The sequence below is a fragment of the Candoia aspera genome, chromosome 6, assembly GCF_035149785.1.
Source record: "Candoia aspera isolate rCanAsp1 chromosome 6, rCanAsp1.hap2, whole genome shotgun sequence".
NCBI classification, from domain to species: Eukaryota; Metazoa; Chordata; class Lepidosauria; order Squamata; family Boidae; genus Candoia; species Candoia aspera.
This window is the reverse complement of record NC_086158.1, coordinates 3,557,229-3,567,984: the sequence shown is the minus strand read 5'-3', so window position 1 is coordinate 3,567,984 and position 10,756 is coordinate 3,557,229. Positions and strand designations below refer to the sequence as shown.

The 10,756-nt window shown below is 48.6% G+C and overlaps 1 protein-coding gene across 1 annotated transcript; it reads right to left on the bottom strand.

Moving 5' to 3' along the window:
- Positions 1-1,158: 1,158 nt before the first annotated feature.
- On the bottom strand, positions 1,159-10,526 carry B3GNT7 (UDP-GlcNAc:betaGal beta-1,3-N-acetylglucosaminyltransferase 7). The gene is made up of 2 exons (XM_063306288.1): positions 10,516-10,526; positions 1,159-2,799 (listed from the first exon to the last, which is right to left on the bottom strand). The coding sequence occupies exons 1-2, from the start codon at positions 10,524-10,526 to the stop codon at positions 1,608-1,610; spliced, it is 1,203 nt and encodes a 400-aa protein (XP_063162358.1). The 3' UTR covers positions 1,159-1,607.
- Between the last annotated feature and the right edge of the window lie 230 nt (positions 10,527-10,756).

Genomic DNA, 10,756 nt, shown 5'->3' with positions numbered 1-10,756 from the left:
CATCAACGGTCTCCCAGAGCCATTCTCCCCACATTCATATCCAGAGGTATGCACACACAGACCTGTTTCCAGACTCTGCTTCCCCAACCATCATGGAGATTCAATGGGAGAACTTTTTTAGAGCATGGAAAGCAGGAAGCACTCGGCAGAGAGACTGGAGGATCTGTCCACTTGATTAAGCTGCCCAAAGGACTTTCTTCTCTCCATTCACGGGAAGAATTTGCCTGGCTGGAAGGCAGACTGGGGGAGGAAGCGATCTGTGCAACCTGCGGTTCTCCAGATGTTGGCCCACAGTGAGGACTACTGGGAATCAGCAGCTCAGCATCTGGAGGCCTCCCATCCTTGATCGAACTATGCACAACACGGGCATGAACAGCCTCTGCACATCCTGAGATGAGTGTGCCTGCACCACAGCTTGGCCAGGAAGGACCTGACCATGTTTACCTCCTCAGCCAACCAACCATCCCTCACCTTCTGATGGTGACAGAAGCATCTCTGTTGCTACAAGGAAGCAAGGTTTATCCTCTTCACAAGGGGCTTCTCAGCTCCGTGTGCCTGAAGCAATGAGAGGCCTTGCATGTCACACACACGGCCAAACCCAAACTCACATTTTGAGATTTATCTTCGTTTGGAGAAGGGGACCCATCTTGGGGACCCATCTGCAATGGCTCTCATTTCAACAGCATTCAAGCTTCTGCCAAATTCATGGACATCTATTTCTCTGGGAAACCCCAGCCCAAGACGGAGAAATCTGCTAATTCTTTGACCATAACTGGTTCTCAGAAAGACATGCCAGATGGGAAAACCCGGGCCTACAAGCAGAGCAAGGGAATCTAGATGTTTTCCCATCGAAAGAGACTTAGTGACTGTACCTTTTTATCATCAAAATAAATGCAGAAAAGCATACAGGGAGCTCTGCGTGGTGACATTTCTTTCTTTTTAAAATTAAAAAAAAAAACCCAATATAGTTAAGTTTTCCCCAGTCTGCAGAGATTCAGGTTACTGTTTCTCTGCTGGGGAGGGGGGAGTGGCGAGGTGGTTTCTGCCCCGCAGAAAATGGTCACTGCACAAAGAAGCAGATACTAACACCCACTATCCAGGGATGAGCCCAAAATGCACTTTGGCATCTTAGTTATCTCCTTCTTCCCCAAACAGCAAATTCAGTTCTGGAAACACACCCATTCTCTCTCTGTCTCTCTCTCTCTTACACACACTCACAGCTAGAAATAAATGTCTTAGCTTTAGGACCAGCCTTCAGCTGAAAAGCACACCACAAAAGGGCACGAAAAAAGGAAGATGTGACATGTCCGACTGCCCAATGTGGGGTGATAATCCTTCATCTGCCCAGGAATATTCAGTTTCTTCTATTGCCATTTTCTGCCCATCTTGTCAAGTCTTTTTCTGTATCCTTCAAAAGCCCCACAGGGGAACAAATAAAATATGAGAAAAAGACCCCCGTTTTCCAACTTTTTTTCAACAGACCTCTACCCCCCCCCCCCCCGTCCCATTGGCTGTTTTCCTTCAACTTCATTAGAAGGGAAAAGTCTGAGAATTTCCCCAAATCCTTTGGGGCCCAGCGCCTTCCTCTTGGACCAAACTCGGGAGAGCTAAAGGAGGTTGACTTTTTGGGAGCAGGACAAATTGTTATGGACCAAGTTCCACATGTCGATCAGCTCGGTCGGAAGAAGTTTATGGACCACCAACATGTTTTGGAAGAAACAGGGTTCTCTGTTCATTTTGCTGTTCTTGTTTCTCACAATGCCAAACGTTTTGAAGCCGGTGTGAGCCACAGGTGTCACCTTTAGGACTTCGAGGCACATCCCCAAGAACACGTCGTCGATGGGGTACAGCTCCAGGTTTTCAGAGACCTTGTGGAGCTGCTTGGCCAGCAGGCCATCCATGACAAACCCACCCCCACCGGCGTAGGGTGGATAATGGTTCTTGTTGTACAAAGCGTTGGGAATATAGTATTTGTTCTCCTTCTTGCGAATGGGCCTCGCTTTGACCAGGACATCTCCCACAAAGAGGTCCCCCTCCTTCTGATCCTCCAGGAACTCCAGGATGTTCTCAGGGCTCACAAAGACATCGTCGTCCCCTTTGAAGATGTATTGGACCTTATCACAGTAGATGTTGAACCACTTGAGGAAATGGACTTCTTTAAGGGTGAGGTTGAAAAAGCTATCCAAGAAGTCCCACTGCAAGACGTCTCCGTAGATACGATCCTCATACTCCAGCAGTTTTTGGTAGTTGGACCTTTCCTCTTTTTTGGAGGCCACGCCCAAGAGGAAGAGGGTCCTGATTTTTTTGCCACCCAACTCCTTCTCTTGCCCCCACGTCCTACGAATGGCTTCTCGGCGATCGTGCTGAGTTATGATGGACTTCACCACGATCAGCAGGTAGATCTCGCCCGCACACTTCTCCGGGTGGTTGATGATCATGGGGAAGTATCGGCAGTGGCGGTAAAGGAGAAACTCCTGGAAATTGGGCTCCAGGTTCCTGAACCACTCCTCCTTGGTGAAGTTGAGGTTGGCTGTGCAGTTGATGGTCGTGACATCCCACGAAGTCACCCCTTCCTCTGATTCTTCAACTGCCTGGGGAACCGCAATCTCCTTTTTCCAGAAATTGCTGGCGAGGTACATCACCTCATCTCTCTTCTGGGCCTTTAGAGACTCTTGGGAGAAAAGCAATTTGTGTGGCCAGGTTGAAAAGAGCTGGCCGGGAACAGTGGCCTTCTGCAACACCGTCACTGTTACTACCAGCGCAAAGGACAGGAGCAAGCTTTTGTACACAGTCTTCTTCCTGGCATGAGAAAGAGAGAGAGAAGAGAATCAAGGGAAACATCAACCCAAATGTTATTTATTACTTGACAGAAAAACGTGACAGAGTCCAGATGATGCGGAACATAGAACCCCCTTTCCCAGTTTGGTGAGATTTTTCAGTCCCTTTTTAGTTGTTTCCCAGGGAGGTAGAAGAGTTTAAGCTGCAAAACGGATAAATATTTGTAAAAGTCACACCAAGGGCATCCAAGCGGTGCGCAGGCCTTTCACCCTGGCTTTAAAAGGGAGGGACATTCACTACCTTCCCACCAAAGATGGTGCCATCACTCGGGCCTCCGAGAGCCAGAATCTGGGCTTGCCCTCCGCAGGCAAACTCCGATAAATTAAGCAAAGCATGGCTGGAGAAACTGCGAGGGAGGCTGTGACTGTAACGTCTTATTTTGCCAACAGACCAGCCACCCCACACTCGACTGGGAACGTTCTTGCCTTGCGAGACACTCAGCCGTGGCAGCAACTGTCTTCGGTGCTGAGATTTATTCCCTCTGCGAAGCTGGCACCTGACCCGAGCCGTGTCCGATTTCCGCCCAGATTCCAGCTAGCTCTGCCATCAGTTTCAAACCGGCAAAAAGACAGTCGGGTTTCTGTTTGCGGACTGGGGCCTTTCCCCAAATAGAAGAGCGACTGTCTCCTAGCTGGCAGCCCCCCTCGCCACCCCCAGCAGGAAAGAAACAGGGAAAGGGGTTTTCACAGGCTCAGCCCAGAATGTGCAAAAAAGATCAGCAGTGCAAGTCTGCAAACCGGGCAGAAAGCGTTTCCCCTCAAAGGGGGCTCCCAGATCCTCACCCCCACTAAGCAGCCACCATTCATTCAAAGGGGAGACCCCCTTTTTCCTGTGGTTTGAACTAGGATTGTCCTGCAAGATCAAACCAAGGTGGATTCTGTTTTGAGCATCCTGACTAAACAGCCCCCTGCCGCTCCCAAAAAGCACAGCAAGATCACACACTCATCCCCTATTTCCCTCAGCACTCGGTAGTCAGGTATACTGCTCCTGTACATGGAGGTCATTGCTATTTTGCTAGCAGGGGAATTAGTCGCCGATGGCTGAAGATACATTGGACGGAGCTAGGAATTTATAAAGCTGTTTCAGGTTAGCGGATGCCACCAGGCTGCTCCTATGAATTCCAGGTGTTAATAGAAGCTGCACAAAATATTTCTTTACCTGCCACCTATATCAGGCCACACATTCAAGCTCCCCCTCCAAGCAAAAAAAAATCTGGGTATTATGGAAAAGAGGGATGGACGCTCATCTTGTCATGGTGCTCCTGATTTTCCAAGTTGTCTCCATGGCCCACCTCAGTCTTCTTTTTTCTAACCCCAAGGAGCTTAACATGACTTCAGCTCTAAATACCTTGCCTGGTTTGGGGAACCAGTATAATCTGAACATTTGAGAGCAAATGTTTGCCTGAAGGCAGGAATGATGGCAGTTATAATCCAGCCACATCAGGGAGGCACTGACTCTCCAACTCTACAGGAACTGCATTCTGGCAAGTCAAGCTTGAGTTGAAGGGGACCTCAGAGGTCATCTAGTCCAACCCCTTGCTCAGGGCAGGAATCCCTTAAGCCAGTGTTTCTCAACCTCAACCGTTTTAAGATGCGTAGACTTCAACTCCCAGAATTCCCCAGCCAGCATCTGAGCTTCAGCGGTGCACAGGTCTTAAATGTGATAGCCGTTCAGATATTTGTAGTCCACTATCAGGTCCTAACCCAGTTTTCTCCTTTGCAAGCTAAAAATGCCCAGTTCCTTTCAGTGTTCTTCACAGTGCCTGATATCCAGATTCATGACTATCTGTGCAAGCATTTTCCAAGGCTGTTTCGGCTTCTCCCCGTCCCCCTTAAACGGCAGTGCCAGAACTGGACACCGTACCCCAAGTATGGTCAAACCAGGGCAGAGTACAATTAACTCCTGCCTCCCATAATCTGGATGCCATCATTATGTTAATGCAGGTTTAGTCAAACATGCTTTAATATACCCTTCTTTATGTACAGTATATGCAATAATATTTCCTACACAGTAATTACCCATTAAAACTGTATAACAAGAAGGGTGAAATCAACATCCAATTAAACACATCAATAAAAATGATGAGTGCGTTTTTATGGCATTTGCATAACTCCCATTTCATCAGGCAGAGCTCCTGTCTCAGGATCCCTGCAAGTCTAGAAATCAGCTAGCAATAACAGAGATGGGTATTGGGGCGCCTACAATCCAGGTTTGCCAAGAGTAACAAGTCAGGTCTGGTATAGGCCAGCCGCTCTTCACAGTGAGTTGCCCCATTATTCAGAGCTCCCCCTTCTGCTTTCCTGTATTTTCACAACTTACAGCTGGAATTGTACAGTATCACAGTATGTTGGATTGATTAGAAATATGATCGCTTCTAATCAGTGCGACAGCTCATAACACAGTTAACTAGCTCAGGCAAGAACTTGTACCCCATGCAAGGTTTAGATAGCGCTAACCTTGGTTGGATCACTTTTTCAGGCTTTGCACAAGCCTAAACTCCAAACTAACCCAGTTCTCAAAATAGTTTAATACAGTACTGTAACCAGATTGCAAGCACTGTCTGAATGCAACCATTTGGTTCCTCACAGTCCTTGGGCCGAAAATCTTTAGCTGTTTTAGGGATTCCAATCTTCTAAACCCCTCCACCAAAATTCCCAAATTTCTTTAGAATTTTTTTTAAGGCCCTGGATGGATTTTTTTTTACCCCAGGCTTTCCAACAATATCCTGAAATGCAAACTAGACCAGCTCTCAAAATGCTTTCATACAGTAGCCAGAACCATAAAGAACAACATGGGCTGGGTTTGCACAACATGCGAAACCCAAGAAAAACACTAGACCAAGTTCACCAAGTTTAGTGTGTTATACTAAGTCTTTCTCCTGACCTGGTGAAGTGAGTCATATGAACCCTAACAAGTTGTACAGGCAGTCCTCACTTAATGACCATTTGTTTAGTGATGGTTTGGACAAGATGGTGCTGAAAAAAACGATTTATGACCAGTCCTCGCACTTAGGACCGTCACAGCATCCCTGCAGTCACATGATTATGATTTGGGCTCTTGGCAACCAGTTCACATTTACGGCCATTGCAGCATCCTGCAATCACATGATCGCCATTTTCGACCTTCCAAGCCAGCTTCCAGCAAGTAAAATCAATGGGGAACTGTGAGATTCGCTTAACCACCACGTAGTTCGCTTAATGACCGCAGTGATTTGCTTAATGACCACCGCAAAAAAGATTGCAACATCAGGTCAGATTTGCTTAATAACCACTTTGCTTAGCAACTGAAATTCTGGTCCCAATTGCGGTCATTAAGCAAGGACTACCTGTATGAACCCTACCAAACAGCCCTGCTCTCATCCCACACACCTGTCCTGGGCTTGCAAGCCATGCTGGATCACAAATGGATGGGAATGATGGGTGGTGGAGGGGTCAATTCTACCTGGTCCCCAGGTCTTGGCCTCCCCTCCTCAGCCCAGCATGAAAGCCAATGGACCAACAGATGTGGGGAGAGCCAAGGGAAGAAAAGGCAGAGGATCCACATTCTCCTAGGGTTTTTTGAACCCTCCAGAGGATGCAACTTCCACATCTGGAAAGGGGCAGGACGAGGGATGGGGCCTATCAGCTCCCGCTGGCATAATGGAAGGTTGCAAACACTACATTTTTTCCATTTATTTAGCCATCTTATTTGTTCCTTCGCCATCTCATCAATTCCTATGGAAACCATCATGACATGGCTCAATTCCTTCTGTTTCATTAGCACAGGAAGACTTCCTGGCTCTGTAGGGAGAGGGCCATTTGCAGAAACCTTCCTTTCTGTGCTCTCTAAATCTGAGTTTTTCACCAAGCAGGCTTGATGATCTCAGAGCTTCCTCCCTGCCTCGGGAGGGAGAGAGCCAAAAAGGGAAAGTCACACGGCCTTAGGACACCCTCCAGGGAGTTTATGGCTCCAGCCTTAATCACCCTCCCTGGGGATCCCAACAATAGTCACAATTTATTGTTTTTTTTTCCCCCTCCAAGTGAAAAACATGTATTTGCTGGGTTGTAGTTTTACCACTGCTTCAATTGTACCTTGGGGAAGAAACTGGCCATTGACACACAAGCAGCTGCAGAAGGAAGGCACAGATGCATCATGCAGTAGGACTTGGCACATCATTAAAGCACTTTTCAAAAAACGCAAGCATTTGACTTCTGCAAGTTAACTAAGCAGACTTCTGCCTTCTCTTTCAACTTCTAAAACAGCATTGCTCAACCTCAGCCACCTCAAGATGTGTGGACTTCAACTCCCAGAATTCCCCAGCTTTGCTGGCTGGGGAATTCTGGGAGCTGAAGTCCACACATCTTGAAGGGGCTGAGGTTGAGAAACACTGCTCTAAAAGCAAGCCATGGACAACAGATTGGTAGCGTTTTGTAGTTGGGAGTTTGAAAAATCAACGGCCGTTGCTCAGCAGCAACTTAGCTGCCTTTTAAAACAAGCCAAAGAAATTCAGAGGGGAGAAGGCAACCCTTGTTGCGTTCAGGGATAAAGGCACAGTTTGCCTTTGATCTCCAACGGCTGGAGAACGCCCCCAAGTCCACCTCTACTTGGCCGCTGTGGGAAGCAGACGCTGGCCCACATTTCCCTCTGGCCAAATCCAACACAGCCCTCTTCCTATGACTCCGGTCTTTCCCCATAAAATAACCGCTAACCTCGGTTGGTATGTGCTTCATCGCGCTCTGGAGAAAGACTCAAACAGAGTCACACTTGTGCACCGAAGTCCCTCCACACAGGAGGCGCGTAAAGGTGTGGCTTGGGCCAACGTTTCAAAAACCGTGCTAGAAAATAAAAGCGACGGAAAATAAAAATGAGGGGAACGTTGGAGCCCTAGCAGAGACCTGGATTTTGATGTGCCGTCAAAATTCAGCACGACGATTGCAGTACATTAAACCCAGAGCCGACCTCGGTGATATCAAAGAAGCTTTAGCAAGGGCCAGGTAAAGCCCTGTTGGCTTCAAAGCATCTACTCTAAGTAGGAGTACATCCAGACCCAACGGAAGAGAGGCGGCGCTTCGTTTCTGCTGACCCACATCTATTAGCAGAGACCAAACCACAACTACAAATCACAACTGGATTCAAACAGGATGTTGACTGTACGGAATGTTAAATCACAGCACTGTGTCTACGTATGACTCAGCACTGTATCTACCACACCCTTGCAAGGGAGACCAGCAGTCCCATATTCTAGAAGAAGGCAAAGAGAACTCTTTGTGAAGCCACCAGGCTGGATTGTGGTTAACAGATACCAGGATTGCGCTGCAACAACCTATTCTGGAAATCACCCTGGCCTTCAAAGGGTGATCTGCTGACTCACAATTATTAGTTTCTAAGCAACAAATTTATCCCGGAAACTTCTGTACATGCCGTGCAAGGCCATGCAAAGTGGGGAGGAAAATCTACTCTGCCCATGGCCAGAGGCATGCCCAACTTTGCACAACCAGCTACAAATTTCTCCAAGTTGGCATCTTCTGAAAAGCCGCAACTCAGCAAGCTTGGCTCAAATTCAGCGTTCTAATCTATAATCAAGAATAAGAAACTCGACGTTCTTTTAAGATTTAAAACTACCTGTGGCCACATCCCACCCTTTTTATCAGTGTACATATAAAACTTAATACCCCCCTCCAATTATTGAATGAAATCAAACAATGGGTTGAGAAGTTTTCTAAAAACTACAGATAAAAGACCACCTTCCCCTGCAGAAATAAATAAATACCATCATACCTGGGAAATTATACCAGGTATCCAAACAACCCAAACCCACAAAGATCTAGTAGCTAAGAAGCATCAAGCTAACTAAACCACACAAGAACATTCTTTAATTTCAGTTATCACAACTAACACTCCATCTATTAAAACGGTTCCAAGAGGTGCAACCACCCATTACGTGGAAATAAGCAGATGGGCAGATGTGCAGAATGAAACGAAACTTAAGTGTGTGGTTTAAGGGGAAAACAGCGGCCACACAATTTTTCAAACACAATGTCTTCCAAAGGTCCTCAGACTAACTCAAAAAGCCTTGCCCTAAAGCAGCGTCAGCACCACTTGCATTAAGTTACCCTTGGGACCCATATTTCTAAAGCAGTCCAAAGATACACATTCTGAATTACTTTCCTTGCCTGCGTTTCTCTGTCACATCCAGAGATGGTTTCACCAAGAGGGGCTTGCACCAAATCGTATTTTTTGTTGCAGGGATCACTTAAAGACTAACTGACGCCATGAAAATGGTTAGATACTGTAAAGAGAATGAGAAAGTTGAAGCATGTCATTAAGGAGTATTGTGGCTTGTTTCCTGATATGTGTGAATCTGGGCTTTGTGGCATTAAAACCCTCTTTCTGGGTTAGTGTCATGTGTGTGGTTTGTTCATGTGTAAACCAAGCCATGGCTTAGAGTGAGGCCTGAATGCAGCCATTTGCTTAATTTTCCAATGAATCAGTTGTTGTTGTTTATTCGTTTAGTCACTTCCGACTCTTCGTGACTTCATGGACCAGCCCATGCCAGAGCTTCCTGTCGGTCGTCAACACCCCCAGCTCCCCCAGGGACGAGTCCGTCACCTCTAGAATATCATCCATCCATCTTGCCCTTGGTCGGCCCCTCTTCCTTTTGCCTTCCACTCTCCCTAGCATCAGCATCTTCTCCAGGGTGTCCTGTCTTCTCATTGTGTGGCCAAAGTATTTCAGTTTTGCCTTTAATATCATTCCCTCAAGTGAGCAGTCTGGCTTTATTTCCTGGAGGACGGACTGGTTTGATCTTCTGGCAGTCCAAGGCACTCTCAGAATTTTCCTCCAACACCACAGTTCAAAAGCATCGATCTTCCTTCGCTCAGCCTTCCTTATGGTCCAGCTCTCGCAGCCATATGTTACTAAATGAATCAGTAATCTGAACCAAAGTTACCCAATTTAGGGCTGTATTATGCACCAAGGTCTTTAGAAGTTGGGAATAAGGCCACTGAATTAAATAGGTGTTCTGCTAAGGACCAAACCAAAGCTTCAGTTTTGGCTGTGTTCACACAACGGGCTTCACCGGGTCCGTTAAACAAAAGAAAAATTGTTCCATTCACGCAACCCCCTGAGCTTCCTCTGGGTTAACCACGATGAGTTTTATTTCACTTGAGCTTAACAGGGTGTGCAAATCAGCCCATCTGGTTAACTCATCCCTCGCTCGTGTCTTTTGCAAACACAGAGGAGGGATTAAACTGATGGTGGGGGGAGAACCCAGCCAAGCAGCACCTTCTCTTGCCTTGCCTTGCCTTGCCTTGCCGGCAGCCTCCCTTTTCCCAGGACAAACGATTAACAAGGTTAGGGCAAAAGGGGTCAGCATCTCAAACCTCACCCCTGGCCACCCGGCTTTTCCCCGCTCGCTGCAACACCGAAGGAAGGAAGGAAGGAAGGGAGGAAGGAAGGAAGAGGGAGGGAGGGCGCGCCTCGGGGATCCTCGGGGCGAGCGCCTTTCCGAGAACGAAGCGGGGCCCGCGGAGGTGTCCCCTTCCTAACGAGGCTCTCCCGCCCGGGAAAGCGGCGCCGGGACGGGAGTTTCGGCGCGCCCGCGGCGGGCGGGGGCGACGGGGGGAGAGTCCCGCGCGGCCCCTCCAGGGCGGCCCGGGTTCCCGGCGAGGCGGCGGGGGAGGACGCCGAGCCACTTACCCGGGGAACATGCTGGCTGGCGGAGCGGGGCGCAGCTGCTGCTCGGCGGGCCGGCGGGGGCTTCTGGCGCGCCGCCGCCGCTGCTCTGGCCGCCACTGCAGGGCGGGCGGCTGCCTGGTCTCCTCCCCTGGCCGGGGAAGGCGGAGCCGGCCCGGCCCCGCCGCCTCGGCCCCCGCCCCGCTTAACCCTTCGGACGCGGCTGCTCGGAGGCGCGGGGCCAGGGGACCGGGCGCCCGCGGGC